The sequence below is a fragment of the Artemia sp. Qi Xiang Cuo genome, chromosome 14 (assembly GCF_049724085.1).
Source record: "Artemia sp. Qi Xiang Cuo chromosome 14, ASM4972408v1, whole genome shotgun sequence".
NCBI lineage: Eukaryota > Metazoa > Arthropoda > Branchiopoda > Anostraca > Artemiidae > Artemia > Artemia sp. Qi Xiang Cuo.
This window is the reverse complement of record NC_142807.1, coordinates 55,989,332-56,015,087: the sequence shown is the minus strand read 5'-3', so window position 1 is coordinate 56,015,087 and position 25,756 is coordinate 55,989,332. Positions and strand designations below refer to the sequence as shown.

General features: G+C 35.0%; 1 protein-coding gene across 3 annotated transcripts in view; it reads right to left on the bottom strand.

The window, feature by feature from the left end:
• Window positions 1-25,756, bottom strand: part of LOC148944656 (carbohydrate sulfotransferase 11-like) — a 179,915-nt gene that overhangs the window by 558 nt on the left and 153,601 nt on the right. For 2 of the 3 annotated variants that reach the window (XM_089100144.1, XM_089100146.1), the window contains exons 3-5: window positions 11,740-11,951; window positions 5,710-5,769; window positions 1-303 (exon numbers count right to left, since the gene is read on the bottom strand). The exon at window positions 1-303 is cut by the window's left edge and continues 558 nt beyond it. In XM_089100144.1, the coding sequence (XP_088956270.1) occupies window positions 1-303; window positions 5,710-5,769; window positions 11,740-11,951 (575 nt within the window). The remainder of the gene's footprint in view (window positions 304-5,709; window positions 5,770-11,739; window positions 11,952-25,756) is intronic. The other variant, XM_089100145.1, reaches the window with a different exon arrangement.

Genomic DNA, 25,756 nt, shown 5'->3' with positions numbered 1-25,756 from the left:
TTCCTCCGGGTTTGTTCTATAGTTTTGAACAATTGTCCTTCCATATTTAATTTGAAAATAGTCAGTATAACTGTTATAAAATTTATTTACATATGCGGAAACAAGTCGTTCGAACGGGTGACGAACGAACATTAATTTGTAGTAATTATTTAACCTGGTCAGAGATTCACTGGTTTTGAAATTGGCTAGAGTTTGCCAGACATGACGTGGATGGACTTCATTTGCTACTATTGACAAAGGATCTGACGTGTTGACCTTCCCAGAAAGAATCATTAGAACTCTTTTCCAATTAGTGCAAGCAACCTGGAACAAAAGTGAACAAAAAAAATTAGTAAATAAAATAACCAAATCAACCCCCCTATCTCCCTAATTTTTGCTTTCAGAGTAAAAAAATATAATATTAAGATACATCATATGAGATTTCAGATGCCATATTTTTACAAAAGAAATTTACAAATTTCCATTTTTCTACAGCATTCCGAACAAAGTATTTGAAAATAATTTTTGCCCAACAATATGTTGCCATGTAAGATGACCTTCAAACAGGGAAGGAAATATGTATTTTAGAGAATACACCTCAGAGGTCTGAGGCAGCATGTTGGGCATAAGCATGCTATTTTTCTAAACTAGGTATAGTTTCAGTGAGTTGTTAAGGAAGTTTGGTATAGGTGAGTCCTAAATGATATAGATATCATTATTGAGGAAATATATATTTTAGAGAATACAGCCCAGAGATCTAAGGCAGTATATTAGGCATATGGTACTATTTTCCTCCACCAGATATAATTTGAGAGAGTTTTTAAGGAGGTTTGATGCAGGCGAATCCTATAATATTGAGATTTCTTTAGCGAGGAAATATATATTTTAGAGAATGCAAGTCGAAGGTCTGAGGCAGCATGTGGAGCATATGCATGCTATTTTTCTCAATTAGGTCTAGTTTCAGTGAGTTTTTAAGGAAGTTTGGCATAGGTGAATCCTATATTATTGCGATATCTTTAGCGAGGAAATATATATTTTAGAAAATACAGCCCAGAGATTTGAGATAGCATGTTGGGCATAAGGTTGCCATTTTTCTCCGCTAGGTATAATTTCAGAGAGTTGTTAAGGATGTTTAGCATTGGTGAATCCTATATCCGAAGCATTTTTAGAATAGATGCTTGTAAGTAATATTTAAGAGAATTTTTCGCAAATATTCTAATTTATTTATTTTTGTTACAAGTAGAGCCGCTTGTGCCAGAAACTTTTTCTTTTCCACAATAAGTAATATTTAACATTGTATTTATTGTTGTTACAAGTAGAACCATTTATAATTTATTTTATTATGGTATCTCAAGCATCTTTAGAATAGATACAAGTAAGTATTATTTAAGATACTTCTTCGAATATAATTTATTTTATTTATTTTTGCTACAAGTGGAACCGTTTTTTTAATTTCTTTTATTCCGGTATCTGAAGCATCTTCAGAATATATAAATGTAAGTATTATTTAAGATAATTCTTCGAATATATTTTATTTTATATATTTTGTTACGAGTAAAGCCACTTGTGGCAGAAACTTTTTCTTTTTCACAAAGGTGTAAGTAAAATTTAAGATTGTATTTATTTTTGTTACAAGTAGAGCCGTTTTTAATTTGTTTTATTATGGTATCTGAAGTATCTTTAGAATAGATACATGTAAGAAATATTTAAGATAATTCTTCGCATATATTTAAATATATTTATTTTTGTTATATGTAAAGCCGCGTGTGACAGAAACCTTTTCTTTTCCACAAAAGTGTAAGTAATATTTAAGATTGTATTTATTTTTGTTACTAGTAGAGCCGTTTTCAATTTATTTTGTTATGGTATCTGAAGCATCTTTAGAATAGATACTTGTAAGTATTATTTAAGATAATTCTTCGTATATATTTTATTTTGTTTATTTTTGTTACAAGTAAAGCCGCTTGTGAAAGAAATACACACACAAACACACATACACACACACGCACACACACACACACACAAACACACGCACACACACACAGACACACACACACACACTGACACATACACATAGACACAAACATAAATAGACACACACACACACACACACAAACACACACACACAGAAACACATACACACACACGCAGAGATACACACACAGACACACAAACACATAGACTCACACAAAGACAGATGTACACGCATACGCATACACAAACACACACAGACAGACTCACACACAGACACACCAACTCATACACACACACACACAAACACACACACACACACACACAGACACACACACACACACACACACAGATACACACACACACACAGAGGGAGAGAGACACACACACATACACATACACAGACACACACAAGCAGACGCACAGACAAATGCACACACGCAAGCAGACGCACAGACACATGCACACACACAGGCACACAGACAAACACACACACACATACACACACACACACACACACACACACACCGACACAGAGAGACACACAGACATACGAACACACAGACACACAAACACAGACATACCGACAAACACTAGGCACTGCGACATGAAATCACCAGCCCAGACTCATAGGCAAAGAGAGTGAGAGAGACAAAAACACATATAAATACATAGATTCCGACATACGCACATACAAACTGACACACCAACCCAGTAAAACAGGCAAAGAGAGTGAGAAACACATACAAACACATAGATTCGGACATATAAACCGAGAAAGACAGGCATTAGGATAAGCAAACACCCGCCCAGACACACACAGGCAAAGAGAGTGAGAGAAACAATAACATACACAAATACATAGATTCCGTCATACAAACTGACAGAGACAGGTACTTTGACATGCAAACATCAACCCAGACACATAGGTAAAGAGAGTGAGAGAGACAAAAAAACACATACAAATACACAGATTCCGACATACAAAAATACAAACTGGCACATCAACCCAGACAAACAGACAAAGAGAGTGAGAAATACATTCAAATACATATATTCAGACATACAAACCGACAAAAATAGGCAGGGGGACAAGCAAACACCCGCCTAGACACACAGGCAACGAGAGTGAGAGACAAAAAAAATGCATACAAACACATATATTCAGAATACCCGCCCAGACATATATGCAAAGAGAGTGAGAGAGACAAAAACACATACAAATATATAGATTGAGACAGAGACAAGCACTTTGACATGCAAACACCAACCCTGCCACATAGGCAAAGCGAGTTGGAGAGACAAAAACACATACAAATACATAGATTCCGACAGACAAACATTAAAACTAACGCACCAACCCAGACAAACAGACAAAAAGAGTTAGAAACACATGCAAATACATAGATTCAGACATACAAACCGACAAAGACAGGCAGTGGGACAAGCAAACACCCGCTCAGACACACATGCAAAGAGAGTGAGACTATAAATGCATACAAACTCATAGATTCAGAAATACGAACCGAGAAAGACAGGCATTAGGATAAGCAAACACCTGCCCAGATACACAGGATTAAAGAGTGAATGACAGATACAAATACATAGATTCATACATACAAACTGACAGAGACAGGCACTCTGACATGTAAACACCAGCCCAGACACATAAACAAAGAGAGTGAGAGACACAAAAACACATACAAATAAATAGATTCCGACATCCAAATATACAAACTGACACATCAACCCAGAAAAACAGGCAGAGAGAGTGATAAAAACATACAAACACATAGATTCAGACAGTCTCATTTTGTATTTTGAAAATATTAATATTGATTTGTTTTTCGTTTAAGTATATTTCATGTTATTTTAAGACATGTAAGAAAAAGGTGAAAATTGTTTCTGTAAAAAAAAATGAGGATGGGGCCCTGGAGGGAGGTGGAAGCTAGGGGGGGGTGAGGGGTAGGGGAGGAACTTGGGGCCCAAGCGTCAGAAGAAATCGTCTGTCCAGTATGCATCTCAAATCATCGTGGTAGGACCATGATAAGTAATTCTGTATGGAACCATTCGAAATATAACATCTATGCGAGGTGCTACTTACTCTCTTTGAAAAGGTGTAGAGTTTCCATAGTAGCATTAACTATATGCGAGGGGCTAGTTACTCTCTTTTAAAAAGTGTAGAGGGCCAAGCAAAGTATTATCTATACGCGAGAATATGCAAGAGTTCACAAGAGTGCCCTAGGGGATGACCTAGATAAAGTTTATTAAACTTGATATGCTTCAGTGGGTCCTATGGCCATAACCAAATAGCAAGGTGATTCCTATGGCAATAAGCAAATCCATAAGGCATTGCGAGGAGATACTCACTCTCTTTTAAAGGTGAAAAGGGCCCTATGGGATGGCTTTGATAAAGCACATTCAACTTGATTCTCTTCAGTGGTTCCTATGGCCATAAGCAAATAGCAAGGTGATTCCTATGACCATAAGCAAATCCATAAGGTTTTTCAAGGGGATACTCACTCTCTTTGAAAGGTGAAAAGTACCCTAGGGGATGGCCTTGATGAAGCTTATTCAACTTGATACGCTTCAGTGGTTCTAATGGCCAAAAGCAAATAGCAAGGTGATTCCTATGGCAATAAGAAAATCCATATGGCCACATCTACTGATTCATGAGTTTGTCAGGAGCTCAAAAGCGTAAATTGGCAGCATTGAAGAAGGAGAAAGAAGCAGAAAATCAAGCTTCTCTGAACAGATGGATTAAGAAGCAAAAGCCAAATGAACGTAAGTTAAGTAAGTTACCTACAGTATTTGTGTTGTATTAAGTCGTTTTTTTTCGGGATCTGGTGGAACAAAGTTACTATTCTGAACTGCGCTGGGTAGTTTATATGGTGTTAAACTACGGCTTTTCGGGCAAAGTCGGCAGTAATCTCATTTCTGACTGAGTAGGTTACTATTACAATACCAACAATCAATATTAAACCGCATTCGATTTGCTGCAATGCCGACTGGTGATACGAAGCCGCATTTGATTTCCTGTAGTCACGCTTCACGTTTCGTCATTTGGTCCAAAATTATGAATCTGTTTGGTCAATCTGTTTCAAGCTCAATGGGAGAACGTTGCTGAAAGAACGTAAATAAGCCCACAATGGAGCAGGACGTAACTGAAACTACAGTTAATCGAACGTGCCATTAGCTTATTAGCGATCTGTCATGACACCCGAATCATTCATTCAAGGACTACTGCAAAGGAATTTTGCGATTTGGGTTGCTATTGCATTAAGCCAAAAGTTTCTATTATTGTCTTTACGGGTAGATAAGAATCAAATTGTCCCACCATGGAGGAGTTCTAGCACTATTTTTCCGAAACTGCTGTGCCCAAAGCTGAAACAGCTACTAGTCCTGATGCCAGGAGTTGAAAATGTGAAACATGTCACGACGGACCCCACCCCTAAATCGACCAACCCCCTCCCCTAAATCGACCATGCTGATTCAAAAAATACCAACGACACTTGCTTGCGAGGGGTTCAAGAGTCCGAAACTTGACATTTTGTTATATTTTGGTGTTACATGCAAGAAAATGCATCTTCCACAAAGTTTGAAGTGCAGTTTTCCGATCAAATACGAGATAGAAAAAAGCCTAGAGGTCATATCATGTCTTCATAACACTTTAACACAATTAGTAAGAAAAAACGGTAGCAAGGAGGCATGTAAAAGAATAAAAAAAGTCAGAACTAACCCTATTTATTTAATACTCACATTCCCAAATTCATTACGGTTTTTTCCTAGTATTTCTTCATCTATCCGTCCTTTAAGCGACTAAAAGTAAATGTCAGTATGCCATGAAACAGCAGAAATTTTTAATTTGGTACTACGAAGTATCTTTTTCCCTTGGAGTTTTCTTTGTCATATTTTTTTTGTGATTACAAAAGCTTAAATCAGCCTGATTTGACAAAATGATTAGCCAAATAAACATGTTAAATCAAAACCGAAGTTTACTATTAACAGGAACCAAATCAATACACTAAATCACCAAATTTGGAAAAAAATAACAAATAAGTAACAAATTTGGCAACAAAATCACAAAACGGTCAAAAATTACTAATGGTCGCTGTGGGAATGAAATTTCATGAGGGTAAGGAAAGCCCTTACAGGACTACATGCTGAATTTGTGAAATATCATGACATATAGCAATTTAGTTGGCAGATAGATGCTGGCCAAGAGAATGGGAAACTAGTAAGACTGGAAACTCTAAGCTCCATGAAAAAAAAATCAAGAAAGACATCTAGCAGCATCTAGACTAAACAATACCTTTGTATAGCTCTAAATAATTACTACCTTTGTAGCTATATTTCACTTACTATATCTTAAAGACTATCAATTATCAAATCCTAGCTAAAAAATATTTGCAACATTGGGCACTACCACCAAATTAACCACAATTGCAATGTTTAATCGTATGTCTGCTTACAATCTCGTTAATTTGGAATATAGAACAATGATGAGATAGCTAAAAGATAAACATACCATTTAGCTTAGTTTTCAGTACTGTATCTAAATATAACAATCATTTTCTCTAGAAATTCCTTTAAGAATTTGAGGATAAAATTGTTGATTAGTTTCCCCTGTACAGGAGCGTATATTCTATTTCGTTTCAGGAGGGACGATCTCAACTTGACTCTAGATACCTAAGTATGATAAGCAGCTATTTAACGAACTAAGTTCCAGGAGGGTCAAAGGTATATAATATGCCGATAGAACGTACATTCCTTTCTACTTCAGTACCGATCTTCAGGCAGACATAGCATTTTCTGCCGCGAAGCCCCGAAAATTTTAGAAATTTATCATTAAACAGTGTATTATTCCCTATATCTGGCTCTTAATTCAGTTTTCTGAGAAGCAAACACCCTTAAACATTCATATTGTGATGCAAAGGGTCTAAGTTATTACAAAAACGAGAGTTATTTGCTTAGATATTGTTTAGATATGATTATTTTGTTTTTGTTTATTTGCAGACACAAGAATTAAGTAATTGTCTGAGACAGTATTTTCTGGCGCGAAGCGCCGGGAAATTACGGGATCTGCCACTAAAACATACTAATGCTTTTGTTTTAATGCTTTCTTTAAAATTAGTATATATAAAATAAAATTAACCTTTGAAGCATCTTTACAAAGAAGGAAATAGTTTTATAATCTCGGGATTTAGAAACTGTACGCAGTTTGGACTTAACATACTAAAGAAAAGCAACTTTTTAAATGTTGAAAATGAGTTCAATAGTGCTTCAAAGTACAAGGGTGGCTTTAACCTTTGGGAATATCTTTTAGGTTTCTGACTCAGCACCCGAACAATCTATTTCTGTCACCTTGGGCCCTTCGAAGGACGTGGTGGTCGGTCAGACCGAGCTAGTAGAAAACGAGACGAATCAAAGAGACACTGCGCCTGTCACTGCTCAAGAGGCGCAATCTGGACGAGATACGACTCGAGATGAAGAGCACCATCGTTCAAGTGGTTCTACTGATATTTCTTCATCCTCCACGATCATACATGTCAACCACAGCTACTACGGTACCCTGCACAGGTTTCAGCAAACGGTAAGCTAAGACGGTCATTTAATATTTCGTATTATGAAAAGCATCCTTGACTTGAGTACTCAGTTAAGGAAAATTCGGTTTTCTGTTTCTACTGCAAACACTTTGGTGGCAAGTCAACCCTTTGAAGGCAGAGATACGGGGCAAAGCCTTTCATTGAGACCAGAGTTAGAAGATGGCAGGACATCTCAAGCGTTCTAGAAAAGCATGCAAAAAGTGACGGCCACAGGGACAGTGCAGTTTCGTGGATGAAGTTCAAAGCTATACAAGCCAAGGAGATGCAACCCATCACATCTGTTTTGTCAACAGACAGGAATAAGGAGATGAATAAAAACAGGGAACACGTAAAGGCTTTACTAAAAGTAAAAACCCTCCTGGGGCGACTGGGTACAGCCTTTCGCAGCCATGATGAAACTGAATCTTCGGCAAACCAAGGATATTTTGCCAAAACTTGCAATCTTCTCGCTGAGTATTCTCCCACGCTTTTTAACAAGCTACAAAGACGATACGGCCACTATACGTCCCGAGAATACCAGAACGATCTAATTTCAGTGATAGGGTCTAGGCTTCGGTCTACAATAGTGCAACAAGATAAGCGTGCCAAATACTTTGCTGTTCTTGTCGACAAGACAAAATATAATTCGAAGAAAGAACAGCTCACCATTCTTCTGAAGCACTCCGACGAGGGAAAAGTTCGAGAAAGACCAATAGGATGCTACTATATGAAAAACCTGGATGCTGAGAGTTTAGCCAGCTTCACTCACGACACAGTGGCAAAACTTGGTCTTGACTGGAACTGTTGTGCTGCTCATTGCTACGGCGGAGCAAGCGTGATGAGCGGGCCCTTCTCTGGTGTTCAAGCGTGACTGAAAGTAAAAGCGACAAAAGCAATATACATTCATTGCCATGCGCATAGATTAAATTTGGTCATTACAAACTGTGTTGAAGGTGTTGGAACTATTTGCTCATTTTTTTCGTCAGTCCAAAATCTATACACGTTAATTTCCAACAGCAACACCAGACATCAGCTTTTTATCAAATCCCAAAAGGCTCCTCAACTGCGAGTCCTGGAATTAGAAAGGAACGCTGCGACAAGAAGGTTATACTGATATCGATCAATATCGAAGATCAGACTCTGATATGAATGTATTCTGGCTGTACTGGTTGCAGTCAGCGAGAAAGCTGATAGTGAAGCTCGAGCAGATGGGCTCCAGAGAAAAATGGAATCTTTCACAGTGATATTCCAGTTGCTCTATATGGAAGCAATTTTGAGTACGACAAATTCTCTTTCTAAACAACTTCAGGCAGTTGATCTTGTAATATCTAGGTCCCGCACCTTGATTCACACAACAAGGAAGGAAATAGCTGAACTGCGCTCTGACACTTCATTTGCATTGCTTTTGGAGAAGGCAAAAGAGTTTGCTGAAGGTCTTGAAATTGAAGTACCTGACGTGAATGGACCTGTGACCGGATCCTCCTCTGCGGGTCAGAAGGCACGACCTAGAAGAACCCAAAAGATTACCAAACACCTGAAAGAATTCATGAACACTTCGACGTTTGGAAAAAACTTTGTTGAATCCAACAATAGAGCTCCAACTCTAGCAGAAGAAGTAAAAAGAGAATACCTGGAGACTGTAGATCGTCTGATTGCGGAATTCGACAGACGGTTTACAGATAACCTTCCAGTGCTCAGTACACTCGAAGCTCTGGACCCCAGCTTTACCAAGTTCATGGATGCAGGGCTATTCAAGCAATTCTCTGAACTTTATTCTGAAATGGACATTGACCAGATTCTTCTTGAGACCCAAGCTGGTACTGCCAAGCGGTTTTTGCTCGAGGAGGAGGCAAAGCCGAAGAACTTCATGGACGTCATTGATAATATTCAGACACTTCCAGTGGCCTATTCAGAAATTATCAAAGTTCTTCATATTTCTGCCACACTTCCTGTCACAACAGCCAGTAATAAACACTTGTCTTCTGGGCTGAAAATAGTGAAGAACTATCTGTGCTCGACCACAAGAGACGATCGTCTTAGTCACCTGCTTTCCATCTTTGCAGAGCAAAATTTAGTCAAAATCTTGGATTTTGACCAGCTTGTTGACGACTTTGCAAAGATGAAACCACGACGGCTCCCCCTGTTGCCTTGAGTGTTCACTGATCTGTTTCAAAATTTTGTTGTATGTTTTCATTTTGTAAATATACTAGATTGAGCAAAGTTTTGTATCGTCATAGCCGGAGCGTGATTCCGACTTGGACTAAAGTATTTACTGTAAGCAGTGAGCTGAAGAATTTGGCTACAGAATATACTTTAGTCAAAGCGTGAGTTTTTACAGAGGTTCGGCTTTCGTCATGTTATAGATTCGGAAAAGTGGAAGATTCCCAAACGGCTGTTTTTTTAACATCGAACATACCGTTTCCGCTTTCTTCAGATATATGGCCTTTTCCGAACCTATGGCATAAGAGCGAAAGAAGAAAAGGCAAAGAAATTTAGACAATTTCCTTAATTTTTACGCTAACTTCCACGGGAGGCAGGTTTTTTTCGGATAAAGCTAGAGGCAATTTTTTTTTATACAAGCCTGCTTCGGGGCCCATGTCGATTGCTTGCCCACCCTAAGGTTTGGCGGAAATGGCACCTCTGCTCACTCCGGCTTCAAGCATTGCGGATTTTCAATTGCGTGACAATAGATACAAAGTTGTGAGCCAAGTACCATTAAATGCAGTGGCCCTGTGGTACAAAGATTGGTAGTAAAGACACTGAGTAAAAACACCAGTGGCAGCAGCAGACTGGCAAACATTATCAGGACACTAATAGTGAATTGAACACGTGATTACAAAGATACGGGCTATTTTAGTATATGATATGATATGATATGATTTATTAACACTAAAAGCCCTATTGGGCCATGGTTAATACACAATACACTTCAAAAATAAAAAAAGAAAACACCCTTATTATAAACAAACAAAAAAAAAAATTAATTTAAAGAACATTATCTCTATGCTCCATGTCCAGTCCAATAAACCTTCCCAAATATTTATCCCCAAAAAATTTCTATCTCTTAATATATTACCCGCCAGTTCCTCCCTTCGAACCACCCCGAAAAAAATTCCTCTCTCAAACCTCTTAACTCCTTACATAAACATAAAAAGTGAAGTAAATCATCATTTTAGTCCCTACACATCGGACAGAAATAGGGACCAGCCTTCGACCTAATCATAAATTATAGTCGATTTAAATTGTACAGATTGTAGTCGATTTAAATTGTACAATTAGACACAGAATTAAATTATATATTTATTAATTGAAAGATTTCTTGGGCTTAGCTTTACCTAGGGACTTGAGGTATAATAGCTATAGCGAATTGGATCAGGTATTGCTTAGGCTTAGCTTAGGAAAAAGTTAGAATGATCAGAGAAAAGAACCAAATAAATTGAAAGTGAAATTACTTCGGTGAATTGAGTAAGGTGGAATTTACCGTGGATTGGACGGTTATCAGAAAGTATACGAGAAATAGACATTCGAACTATTTGCAAGTAGACAAGCGGGTCTACTGGATTATAGGGTAAAAGCTTCAGTGTCAAAGATCATAAGACTATTTTGGTAGGGCAAATTGATATCTGTAATTTTGACTGGAAGGTTACATAATTAGTGTATTCTGCCTACGAGCAGATTGCATTTAGCAAATTAGGAAAACTTGCACGTGGAGAAGCTGATATCCATTGGAGATATCCATTGGTAGATGGTATCCATTGGAGATATCATGCGTCATGAAGCATAGTGGTTTCCTTGTTTAGTCAAAATATTCCATTGGTCTAACATTCGTGTTTTTTGATCAATTTAATTTCTCGCCCCTCCATAGCCCTTGTGTTTTTGCATTTCGGAGGTTTGTTTCATGCATTAGAGATTTCTTGAAGCGAGATGATTTGATACTCACTAAGTCGGTTTAATACTCCCGGATATTAAAGGAATTATTCAAATATAATATTGTATCCCACTGATAATTCAAAACAGTATTGGGATATAGTTATTTTTGTTAAATTTTGTAAACATTTTGGAAAATTGTCAAATTAAAAAGTATCCATGGACAAAATTGTATCGAGATTTTATTTGAATTGATGTTTTTGAACCGAATATTTTGTTTCTATGGTCGTGATTCGTCTCGTTAAGGTTGAAATTGATTCTCTAAGAATACCCTTACCTTTGGAACGTAGCAATATAAAAGCTGTTGCTGATCAACTGATATAATATGATCTAATTTTCTGGTATTTAATCCATGGAATCCCGGCAAATTACGGTTAACATCATGACAAATATTTTTTAATCTTTTCTTTCTATTGTTCTGAATTTCCAGCAATCCCATTAAGTCATATTTAAGCTCACTCAGTTCATTGACTGAACTATTGCAAATATCTGGAAGAAAAGAAGTACGCTTATATATGTGAAAAACATGTTCGTATCCATATCAGTACACTAAAAGACATAAGAACTTTTCAAGAGGAAAGACAAAAATACAGGGTAGTTCCAAAAATATTAGGCAAAAATTAGCTAATATTTGTCTTTTTTCAAAAAATATTCATCTGGAAACATAAAACTAGTACAATATGTGACTGGCATATGGTTCACTTGGTTAAAAAAAAAAAAAAAAAAAATCAAATTTCCACAACAAAGGAAAGCAAGACTTTTCGCAAAAGAAAGAAACCTCTGGTTAGTATTAAGATTGGATATCATCTCAGTTCATATTGAATACATCCGTGGTGCTTTGCGAAAAGGGCCTAAGTCCACTTTCCCCAATTTTAGGGGAGAGCAAAATGAAAACGAAAACGTATAATAAAAAAACATTTTGCACAAATCAGAATTTAAGAAACTCGAAACTTTAAAGACTGCTTCCAATTAACTTTTCAATCGGATTTCACTAGAAATGTCCAAATTGCTGAATTGTTTGTTCCTAAAAACATACGGGACCTGCACTCTTTTTTACACTCTTTCAAAACAATTTATAGATCGGTTAGAATTAACGATAAACCCAGTTTAAATTTGGTCAATTGATAGATCTCTTCAAGCTCTTTTGAACAATATCAACTGTGACAATTAAAATGACAACGTATGTCATTTTGGCCAAAACGAGTTATGTATGTGTGGTCGTTAAGAAGACAAAAAAGAGATGTACGCCACTATTGGACGTGGGCAAACTTTGAAGATGAAAAAGAGACATACGCCATGGACAAACTTTTTACCGTTTTTTGGCTCTCCTGAAAAGATGCAAAAATATCCACAGGCGATATGCTTAACTCATATTTGGAAAAAGTTGAATTGGGCTCTTTTTGCAAAACAAAAAGGATATATAAAAACAAACTTTTTTAAATGGATATAAGGAGAGAATAAACTTCCACAATACTGCAACACTATAATACAGAAACGACACTGATAATTTCTATTAGAGCAATTACTATTCCTCAATAGATTCAGATTGGCAAATGGGATATCCAAGTGAACTTTCACAATACAGCAACACTATAACCCAGAAACGACACTGAAAATCATAGGCAGCGCGATAGCGCTGCCTAAGAAAAGAACGATGAGGGCACAATGTATAATTATTATTTTTTCTTTCTCCATACCTGGGCACTTCGTTTCGAAAGAGTTGTCATAGAAACCTCGAAAAAGGCTCATTCGATTGGAAATTGGAGTGGCTAGTGCCCTTTTTAATAGTCGAAAGTGACTGGAGGGCAACTACCCCTCCTCCCACACCAATCAGTCCCCCAAACACAACCAATCGAAATTTTTAGATAGTCATTTTGTTCAGCGTAGTTGATTTCCAGATAGAAAATATATTTTTGAGGAGGACACAAACCCAAAACCCTCGGGGCAAGAGTTTCAAGTTATGTCCTGAGGGTATATAAGAACGATTTTTGCAAAATGTATAATTTATTATTTTTTTCCTTTAGAGCAGGGCACTTCGTATCGAAGAAGTTGTCCTAGAAACTTCGAAAAGTGCTCATTCAATTGGAAATTGGAGTGTCTTGTGCCCTTTTTAATAGTCGAAAGTGATTGTAAGGCTACTAACACCCCTTCCAGGCCCACCATTTCCCGGAACATATCCAATCAACATTTTGAGATAGCCATTTTGTTCAGCGTGGTTGATTTCCACATATAAATTTTGATTTTGAGAAGGACACTCCCCCAAAACCCTCAGGGCCAGGGTTTTGAGTTATGCCCTGGGAGCACATAAGGTTTTTTTAGAAGGCGTTGTCGTAGAAACTTCAAAAAAGGCTCATTCGATTGTAAATTCAAAGGGCTAGTGCCCTTTTTAATAGTCAAAAATGGTTGGAAGGCAACTAGCCCCCCCCCCCCCCACGCTCATCATTCCCCCAAACACATCCAATCAAAATTATGAGATAGCCATTTTGTTCAGCGTAGTTGATTTACTGATAGAAAATATGTTTTAAGGAGGAAAATCCCCCACAACCCTTGGGGCAAGGGTTTTAAGTTATGCCTCGAGGGCATATAAGAACAATGTTGGCAAAATGTATCATTTATTATTTTTTTCCTTTAGAGCAGGGCACTTTGTATTGAAGAAGTTGTCATCGAAACTTCGTTCGAAATTAGAGTGGCTTGTCCCCTTTTTATAGTCGAAAGTGATTATAAGGCAAAAAACACCCCTTCGCCTACCATTTCCCGAAACACACCAAATCAAAATTTCGAGATAGCCATTTTGTTCATCGTAGTTGATTTCCTGATAGGAATTATGTTTTTGAGGAGGACACTCCCCCACAGCCTTCACGGCAATGGTTGTAAGTTATGCCCTGGGGACGTATAAGGTTCTTATAGAAGGCGTTGTCGTAAAAACTTCAAAAAAGGCTCATTCGATTCTAAATTCAAAGGGCTAGTATCATTTTTAATAGTCGAGAGTGATTGGAGGCCAACCCCTGTCGTCCATCATTCCCCCAATCAAATCCAATCAACATTTTGAGACAGCCATTTTGTTCAGCGTAGTTGATTTCCGCAGAGAAATTACTTTTTTAAGGAGGACACTCCCCCACAACCTTCAGAGCAAGGGGTTGTAAGTTACGCCCTGGGGGATTACAAGGTTTTATAGAAGGCATTGTCGTAAAAAGTTCAAAAAAGGCTCACTCGATTGGAAATTCAATGGGCTAGTGCCCTTTTTAATAGTCGAAAGTGATTGGGGGGCAACTAACCTCTCTCTCACGCCCACCTTTTCCCAAAACACATCCAATCAAAATTTTGAGATAGCCATTTTATTGAACGTAGTTTTAGGTTCTGTAAATTAGGTCTTTGAGGATGATAATCCCCTTACAGCCCTCAGGGCAAGGGTTGTAAGCTAAGCCCTGGGGGCATACAAAGTTTTTATAGAACGCGTTGTCGTAGAAACTTCAAAATGGGTTCATTCGACTAGAAATTGAAATGGCTAGTGCCCTTTTTAATAGTCGAAAGTAATTAGAAGGCAACTAACACCCCTTCCATGCCCACCATGCCCACAAAATAATATACAAATAATCTTTGCAATTATCTTCTTTTTTGCCATATTAAATTATTTAATCCACAGAAATAGGAAAAGGAATGGAGGCCACGTTATAAAAAATTTGCGGTCAAATTTCGCTATAAATCCGGAATTGGGCTGTACATTTAGAAAGGAATTTTTGCTACGGAAGAATGGAATAAATGACAACAAACGGCGATCTAGCCTCTATTCCTTTTTCTATCTCTATAGTTGAAACTCCTTTTTTAAGAGCAATGATGGTGATCTTTGAGTGGTTCTTACTGCTAGGAGAGTAGAGGTGGTTTTAGGGGAAGGGCAGGAGATGCACTTGCCCTGTGTGCAGAAATTTTAGGGGCAAAAAATTTCAGATAAATGATCTAACGGTTATAATCATTTTTTAATTTTTGAATTTGTATTTTTTATTAAAATAAATGAAAGGGCGCAGTTAATAAATGAAAATAATTAATACATTATTAGTTAATTATTAAAACAAAAATATATTTAAAATAATTAAATAATTTTAATTAAAAAAATACTAATAATTAAATAAGTAAAATAATAAACTAAAAAATGATTAAAACATAGATTATTAATCAGTTAATAAATTGAAAATACTTTTGTTAAAGAATGAAAATTTGTAAAAATTTGGCCTAAAAATTATATTGTAATTGTATGTATTTTGATCTTGTATCAAAATACATTGATGTATTTTGAAAGAAAGACTCTCCCTCTAGGAACTTAGTTTGACGCCATGGGCGTACGTAGCTTCTTGTCTAAGGGGGGGGGGCAGTCGATTCTGTGGATGAAGGGCAGGGGGCTGAAGTTATATTGTCAGTTCACAAAACCTTACATTGCCAGCAAGTTCTATCAGACCTATGAAATCTCAGCATTAATCTTCTTGGATTAGAGCCAAATATTTCCAAGACATTATGGGTAATTGCTTCTTGTTTGACTTTTTCTGTCATTTCGGCTGTTTATTTCTAACTTTTTCAACTATTTACCTTTTATCAACTGCTTTTTTAGCCATCTACCTTTTTTCAACTGCTTTTTCAACCTTCTGCTTTTTCAACCATGTGCTTTTTCAGCCACATCTAGTGTAAATTTGAATTTCTAGGGTGGGGGCAGCAGCGCCCCCCCCCAAACACATCCAATCAAAATTTTGAGATGGCGATTTTGTTCCTCGCAGTTAAAGTTCAGGAAATTATACCTTTGAGCAGGACACTCCCCCCAAAGTCTTCAGGGCAAGGGTTATAAGTTATGCCCTGGGGGCAAGTAAGTTTTTATTGAAATCTTTGTCGTAGAAACTTGAAAAAGGGCTCATTCGATTGGAAATTGAAAGGTTTTGTGCCCTTGAAAGTGATTTGAGGGCAACTAGGCCCCCCTCTTTCGGCCACCTTTTCCCCAAATAAATCCAATAAAATTTTTTAGATAGCCATTTTGTTCAGTGTTGTGGATTTCCAGATAAAAATTATGTTTTTGAGGAGGACACTCCCCCAGAGCCCTCAGGGCAAGGGTTGTAAGTTATGTCCTGGGGGCATATTTGGTTTTTACAGAACTTGTCTTCGTAGAAACTTCAAAAAGGGCTCATTCGATTGGAAATTGAAATGGCTAGTGCCCTTTTTAATAGTCGAAAGTGATTGGAAGCCCACAAACACCCTTCCATGTCCACCATTTCCCCAAACACATCCAATTAAAATTTGTCGATGGTCATTTTGTTTCACGCAGTTGAAAGTGTAGTAAATTATACCTTTGAGCAGGAAACTCCCCCCACAGTCTTCAGGGCAAGGGTTATAAGTTATGCCCCGGGGGCATATTAGGTTTTTATTGAAATCTTTGTCGCAAAAACTTGAAAAATGGCTCATTCGATTGGAAATTCAAATAGCTAGTGCCCTTTTTAATAGTCGAAAGTGATTTGGGGCCAACTAACTCTCCTCTCACGCCCACCTTTTCCCCAAACACATCCAATCAAAATTTTTAGATAGCTATTTTATTCAATGTAGTTGAAAGTTTTGGAAATTTTGTCTTTAAGGATAGTAGAAAGCTATCTTATACTCCGATCAGTACACCATATTTGGGCATAGAGTCACTAGGGAGATGGTTTTTGTCAGTGAGAATGAAAAAACAGGATTTTTCTCACTTGAAAAACAGGATTTTCTCACTTTTATGGATGTTTCTTGGATGTCAACAACAATTGAAGGATGTTTAATGGTTGTCAACAGCAATTTATGCATGTTTTTATGATTTTTGCCACTGAAAATGAAAAAAAATGATTTTTCTCGCTTTGATGGATGTTTTCTGGATTATTGAGTCTAACGGGGACAGAGTCAATGACACTTCTTTCAAGATCTTGTTTTGTCGTTGTTGTTGTTTGGCCAAGTGCACGCTAGGGGCGAATGTTAAGATCCAGAAATAGGAAACAGTTAGATCACGTGTTTCCTTCTTAACCAATCAGCGAGTCGGTTACATATCCTTCTAGACCAATCAGAGGCTCGCTTACATATTAGTGGCGGATGATTGTAGAGAATATAAGGAAAGGGTTTTTGCTATAGTTTTATTAGTCTGTGAATAGAATTCAAAGGAGTGAGAAGAACAGTTTTGACTTTACTCATTTGGATATATATTTGTGATGACGAGTGTATTGTTTACCCTATTAGAAGTTGATAGTGGAGTTGATGGTAATAATACAAGATCACCAAACATTGCGGTGGAAATCACGAGAGAATCACGGCTTTGTCTGGAATGGGATGCAGTATATGCAAGATATGTGATATCCTTGAGCAAATTTAAAATGGAGGATCAATTATGTTTCGCTGCAAAGGTTGATATAGCACATAAGAATAGACTTCAATGTGCTTTAAGTGCATTAGTGAAACATATCGAAGACAATAAACTCTATCGCTAATTGTACATGCTTAGTATTATTGTTGTTGTTGTAATTATTCAATAAAATTGTTTCGAAATCGAAAATGTTCTTTCTTTTCTGGTTAGGTTAGGTTAGGGCTAACGAATCAGGATCAATATACAGTGAATCCAAATGATTTACCAGCATTAGTGGTTCACGACAGTTGCCTATACACCGAAGAAGAAGAAATCTAAAGTGAAGATTTAAAGACATTATTGTATATATATGCATTTTATTAATAAACAAATTTTCAAAACAATCTTCAAATATTTATTCTATTGTGATATCGATATTTATCACAGTTTCAATGTATACTATCTCAGGAGGTTCAATTATTTGAACCTCGTCCTCCTCCACTGGCATAATATTTATGAGAGAGGGTATCTCCTGAGATTGAGTCACCTCCGCAAATAAATCCTCGCGCACTCGAAGTCTCGGGTTAGGTATTTGATCCGAAGACCCACTCCTCAAGAGATCCTCTGATCTACATGTACAGAGAAGCTCTTCCTCCTCCTCAGGTGTAATCTCGATGGTGTCGATTTCATTACATGTAGGTAGAAGCTCCTCCTCCTCCTCGATAGTGAGCCCCCACACATGCCACACATCCTAAAAAAGATTGAGAACACTATGATGGAAATATAAATAAAAAAATTAAACAATGTTGTGGGAGAATGGTTCTTGGAAATTTTCAGCGGGTTTCAATTTCTGGAAAAAATTACATTTTGACATCGTTTGACAATTTACTAGATTTTAAGGTTTTCTTTAGTTTCAAAAATGTTTTTGTCAGTCACCATCTTTTAATAATTCACAAACAATACTGAAGAAAACCGGTTTCCACTGTTTATCGATGTTAAATTATTAAGAAGGCTATTATTTCTTTGAAATATACATTTTACATTTTTAATTTTCATGTTTTTGATTTTATATTGATGAAAAATTTAAACACAACTTCAACTAGTTTTTTTTTGTTCGGCTTAGATGAAAGGTCCAATACCTTAGTTAAACTAAGAGGTTACTTTCTGTAAACTTATGTCTAGTGATAAACTTGTTAGAGTGACAAAAACTTTTTTTTCAACAAGAGGACATTTTTCAAGTAAAAGTAAAGAGCTGCTTGACTAAATCAAAGATGAGCAGAAATAATAACGAATAATTGTTCAAACTTAAATTTTCTGTAAACTCATGTCTAGTGATAAACTAGTTAGAGTGACAAAAACTTTTTTCCACAAGAGGACATTTTTCATCTAAAAGTAAAGAGCTACTAGACTAAATCAAAGATCTGCAGAAATAATAACGAATAATTGTTCAAACTTAATTTTTCTGTAAAGTTATGTCTAGCGATAAGCTTGTTAGAGTAACAAAAACTTTTCTTCCACAACAGGAAATTTTTCAACTAAAAGTAAAGAACTACTAGGCTAAATCTAAGATGTGCTGAAATAATAACGAATAATTGTTCAAACCTAAATTTTCTGTAAAGTTATTTCTAGTGATAAACTTGTTAGAGTTACAAAAACTTTTTTCCCACAAGAGGACATTTTTCAAACAAAAGTAAAGAGCTACTAGACCAAATCAAAGATGTGTAGAAATAATAGCGAATATTTGTTCAAACTTAAAATTTCTGTAAAGTTATGTCTAGTGATAAACTTGTTAGAGTGAAAAAAACTTTTTTTCCACAAGAGGGCATTTTTCAACTAAAAGTAAAGAGCTACTAGACTAAATCAAAGATGAGCAGAAATAATAACGAATAATTGTTCAGCCATATTAAGAGCTATATTTGTGAGTTTTTTACTGACAATTCCATTTTTTAGCGTCTCTGACAGCACATTAAAAAAAAGCAAAAGAGTATCTAGAGAATGAACCGAGTTACACACTGCATCGGAATCACAGGCTTCGTGGCAAACAATATCGACAAACTAAAGCCTTTTTCCCTCTGCATATAATGCAAACGGATCTTTTAACTTTAGACGCAGTTCAACGGCGTCACAATGCACCCTAAAAATATATTCTGGTGGCAATCAGTGTCTTTAGTCGTCATGCCTATACCAGTCCATTACAGTCAAAGAGAGGCGATTAAGTTGCTCAGGACATTTAAAGTATTCTTGAGCAAGATTGCTATAGTAAAATTTAGATATATCGTGGCAGTGAATTTATTAATTTACAAGTACAAAATGTTCTATTGAAATATAATACATTACTTTATCATAGTCACGGTCCAATAAAGGCTGCATTGGCTGAACGATTAATAAGAACGATTCGTCTATTAATTTCAAGATATTGTGCACTGAAAAATACATCTGCTTTTATTCATGATTTAGATAAAATCATGGGGATATACAACCATCAACCCCATCGATCTCTGTCCAACTCAAGCCCTCGGGAAGCTCACTGCAGTGAAAATACAATTGATGCTTTTCTAAAGCAATAATCCAATGATGAAAAAGAAAAAAAAATGTGAATAAGAAATTCATTGTTGGTGATACTGTTCGAAATAATAGAACAACCAATATTTTTGAAAAGGGGAATTATTTATGGAGCACTGAACTTTTTAAAGTGTCCAAAATCCTGGACACCGAACCCACGACATATCGACTGCGAGATACTAAAGATTATGAGATTCTCAGCGGTTTTTATGAATATGAACTGCAAAAAGTTAGAAACACTAGTTAAATTTATCAAGTTGAAAAGATATTAAAGAGTCGTACTCGTAGGGGCAAGAAACAGTTGCTTGTTCGCTGGCTAGAATACAACTCAGATTTTGATTCTTGGGTCAGTGCTGAAGATATTAACAATGCCCAACGATTTCTATGTGACTTTCATGTCCAATGTTTCTGATCCTTTCTACAATGACTTGAATAGAACAAGTGAGTTTTGGATGAAACTCTCCCCCACCATCAAATTTGACGACAATGGAAAGTATGAAGTGGCTCTTGTCGACTGTATTCTCAAAAATACCTATGACATCCTGAGAAAGGATCGTGAATATGAAATAAAAATTAGACCCCATGATTGGCCACTCATTAGCGATCAACAAGATGATTGTCCACTCGTTAGCGATCGAGAAAAAATTCAAAAGATCAATTCATTTGAATATCCATATGTTGTATTACCCTACGAGGAGCTCACCTGTATGAATGATTTATGTCTTACTATCAATAAAAGAATTTCCGCTCGTAAAAAAGGAGCTTTTCATTTCAACTATTCAAAGGAGGAGGGCAAGATCTACATTAGTTCACCTATTGCCAATGAAAAGGTTATTCTCAATGATAACCTAAAGGATGTTTTTGGCTTTAATTGTGATATTGGGATATGCATAAAGTTAAAATTAATGAAGTAATATCTATTTTAAGTGATGATATGACAGCCCTATGAGAGAAATGATGAAATAATGGCTTTTGAAAAGTATTGCTTAGTATTTGGGTATGCATAAAGTTGAAATTAATAAAATAATATCTATTCTAAGTGATGATATGACAGCTCTATGATGGAAATGATAGAATAATGTCTTTTAAAAGTATTGCTTAGTATTGGGGTATGCATAATGTCAAAATTAATAAAGTAATAGCTAATCTAAGTGTTGATATGATAGCCCCACGAGGGAAGTGATAGAATTATGTCTTTTGAAAAATATTGCTTAGTATTGAGATATGTATAAAGTTGAAATTAATAAAATAATATCGATTCTATCTGATGACATGACAGCTCTATGATGAAAATGATAGAATAATATTTTTTGAAAAGTATTGCTTATTATTGAGGTATGCATAGAGTCGAAGTTAATAAAATAACATCTATTCTAAGTGATAATATGACAGCCTTATGAGAGAAATGATAGAATAATGTCTTTTGAAAAGTTTTGCTTTGTATTGGGGTATACCTAAAGTCGAAATTAATAAAGTAATATCTATTTTAAGTGATGATATGACGGCCCTATGAGGGAAATGATAGAATAATATCTTTTGAGAAGTTTTGTTTAGTATTGGGGTATGCATAAAGTCAAAATTAATAAAGTAATATCTATTCTAAGTGATGATATTACAGCCCTGTGATGAAGATCATAGAATAATGTCTTTTGAAAAGTATTGCTTAGTGTTGGGATACGCACAAAATAGATATTAATAAAGTAATGTCTGATAAAGGTTGCATAATGGCAGCCCTCTGACAAAAAACATGGAAAAATGCATTTTCAAATGGATTATTTTGTATGAGTATGTGAATTAAATCTAAACTGCTGTTGTCATATCTACTTCAATTTATGATACTATTATCATATTAGGGAAATGATAGAATAATGTCTTTTGAAAAGTATTGCTTAGTTTTGGGGTATACATAAAGTTGAAATTAATAAAGTAAAATCTATTATAAGTGATGATATGACGGCCTTATTAGAGAAGTTATAGAATGATATCTTTTAAAAAGTATTGCTTAGTATTGCGGTATGCATGAAGTCAAAATTAATAAAGTAATATATATTCTAAGTGATCATTTGACAGTGCAATGAGGGAAATGATAGAAAAATGTCTTTTGAAAAGTAGTGCTTAGTGTGGGGTATGCATAAAGTCGAAATTAATAAAGTAATATCTATTCTAAATGATGATATGAAAGCCCTATGAGGGAAATTATAGAATAAAGCATTTTGAAAAGTATTGCTTAATATTTAGGTATGCATAAAGTCTAAATTTATAAAATAATATCTATTCTAAGTGATGATATGACAGCCCTCTGAGGGAAACGATAGAATAATGTCTTTTGAAAAGTATTGCTTAGTATTGGGGTGTGCTTAAAGTCGAAATAAATAAAGTAATATCTATTCAAAGTGAAGATATGATAGCCCTATGACGGAAATGATAGAATAATTTTTTTTGAAAAGTATTGCTACGTATTGGGATATGCATAAAGTTAAAATTAATGAAGTAATATCTATTTTAAGTGATGATATGACAGCCCTATGAGAGAAATGATGAAATAATGTCTTTTGAAAAGTAATGCTTATTTTTTGGGTATGTATAAAGTCAAAATTAATAAGGTAATATATATTCTAAGTTATGATATTACAGCTCTATGAGGGAAATGAAAGAATAATGTCTTTTGAAAAGTATTAATTTGAATTGGGGTATTCTTTAAGTCAAAGATAATAAGTGAGAGTGTAATTTTGACTATCATATGCCATCTCTATGAAAGAAGTGATACAATTATTTAAGTGTAAGGGTAAACATTTGCGATAGGGCTTGCATTTAATTAAATATGATAAATTGGTATTTGTTTTAAGTGATGATAAGTCTGCCCTAAGAGAGAAATCAAAAAATAATGTTTGATGAAAAGTATAGCTATTAATAGAGGTATTAATAAAGTCAAAATTAATAAAGTAATATCTATTCTAAGTGATGATATGACAGCCCTATGAGGGAAATGATAGAATAATATCTTTTGAAAAGTATTGTTTATTATTGAGGTATGCATAGAGTCGAAGTTAATAAAATAACATCTATTCTAAGTGATAATATGACAGCCTTATGAGAGAAATGATAGAATATTGTCTTTTTAAAAGTTTTGCTTTTTATTGGGGTATACCTAAAGTCGAAATTAATAAAGTAATATCTATTTTAAGTGAGGATATGACGGCCCTATGAGGGAAATTATAGAATAATATCTTTTGAGAAGTTTTGCTTAGTATTGGGGTATGCAAAAAGTCATAATTAATAAAGTAATATCTATTCTAAGTGATGATATTACAGCCCTATGAGCTAAATAATAGAATAATTTCTTTTGAAAAGTATTTCTTAGTATTGGGGTATGCATAAAGTCGAAATTATTAAAGTAATATCAATTCTAAGTGACGATATGACAGCCCATATAAGGGAAATGATAGAATAATGTCTTTTGAAAAGTATTACTTAGTATTGGGGTATGCATAAAGTTGAAATTAATAAAATAATATATATTCTAAGTGATGATATGACAGCCATATGAGAGAAATGATAGAATAATGTATTTTAAAAAGTTTTGATTAGTATTGGGGTATACATAAAGTTGAAATTAATAAAGTAAAATCTATTATAAGTGATGATATGACGTCCTTATTAGGGAAGTTATAGAATGATATCTTTTAAAAAGTATTGCTTAGTATTGCGGTATGCATGAAGTCAAAATTAATAAAGTAATATATATTCTAAGTGATCATTTGACAGTGCAATGAGGGAAATGATAGAAAAATGTCTTTTGAAAAGTAGTGCTTAGTGTGGGGTATGCATAAAGTCGAAATTAATAAAGTAAAATCTATTCTAAGTGATGATATGACAGCCCTATGAGGGAAATTATAGAATAATGCATTTTTAAAAGTATTGCTTATTATTTAGGTATCCATAAAGTCGAAATTTATAAAGTAATAAGTATTCTACTAGATTATATGATAGTCCTATGAGAGAAACGATAGAATCATGACTTTTGAAAAGTTCTGTTTAGTATCGGGATATGTATAAAGTCAAAATTAATAAAATAATGTCTATTCTAAGTGATAATATGACAGCCCTATGAGGAAAACGATAGAAAAATATCTTTTGAAAAGTATTGCTTAGTATTTGGTTATGCATATAGTCAAATTTAATAAAGTAATATATATTCTAAGTGATGATATGACAGCCCTATGAGAGAAAAGATAGAATAATGTCTTTTGAAAAGTATTACTGTGTATTGGTGTATGCATAAAGCCGAAATTAATAAATTAATATTTATTCTAAGTGATGATATGACAGTCCTATGAGGGAAAAAATAGAATAATGTCCTTTGAAAAGTATTGCTTAGTACTGGGGTATGCATAAAGTCGAAATTAATAAAGTAATATCTATTCTAAGTGATGATATGTCAGCCCTAAAAGGAAAATGATATAGTAATGTCTTTTGAAAGGTATTGCTTAGTATTGGGGTATGCAAGAAGTCGAAATTAATAAAGTAATATCTATTTAAAGTGAAGATATGATAGCCCTATGAGGGAAATGATAGAATAATGTCTTTTGAAAAGTATTGCTTAGTTTTGGGGTATGAGTAAAGTCGAAATTAATAAAGTAATATCTATTCGAAGTGAAGATATGATAGCCGTATGAGGGAAATGATAGAATAATGTCTTTTGAAAAGTATTGCTCAGTATTTGGGTTTGCATAAAGTCGAAATTAATAAAGTAATATCTATTCTAAGTGATGATATGACAGATCTATGAGGGAAATGATAGAATAATGTCTTTTCAAAAGTATTGCTTAGTATTGGGCTATGCATAAAATCGAAATTAATAATTAATATCTATTTTAAGTGATGATATGACAGCCCTATAAGGGAACTAATAGAATAATTTCTTTTGAAAAGTATTTCTTAGCATTGGGGTATGCATAAAGTCGAAATTATTAAAGTAATATCAATTATAAGTAACGATATGACAACCCATATGAGAGAAATGATAGAATAATGTCTGTTTAAAAGTATTACTTGGTATAGGGGATTGCATAAAGTTGAAATTATTGCAGTAATATTTATTCTAAGTTATGATATGAAAGCCCTATGAGGGAAATGATAGAATAATGATTTTTGAAAAGTATTGCTTAATATTTGGGAATGCATAAAGTCGAAATTAATAATAGAGTACCGCTGGGACAGCCACAAAGTTTCTCTGAGCGACCATAGAGTACCATCGATGTAGCCATATAAATAAAAAAATTAAAACAAATAGAATAATTTTCCAAAAATTCCAAGTCAGAAAAAAAGAAAAGTATTACTACAAAAATTATTTTTCTAATAGTAAAAGTCACGTCTGACATATCTATATCATTCTCAT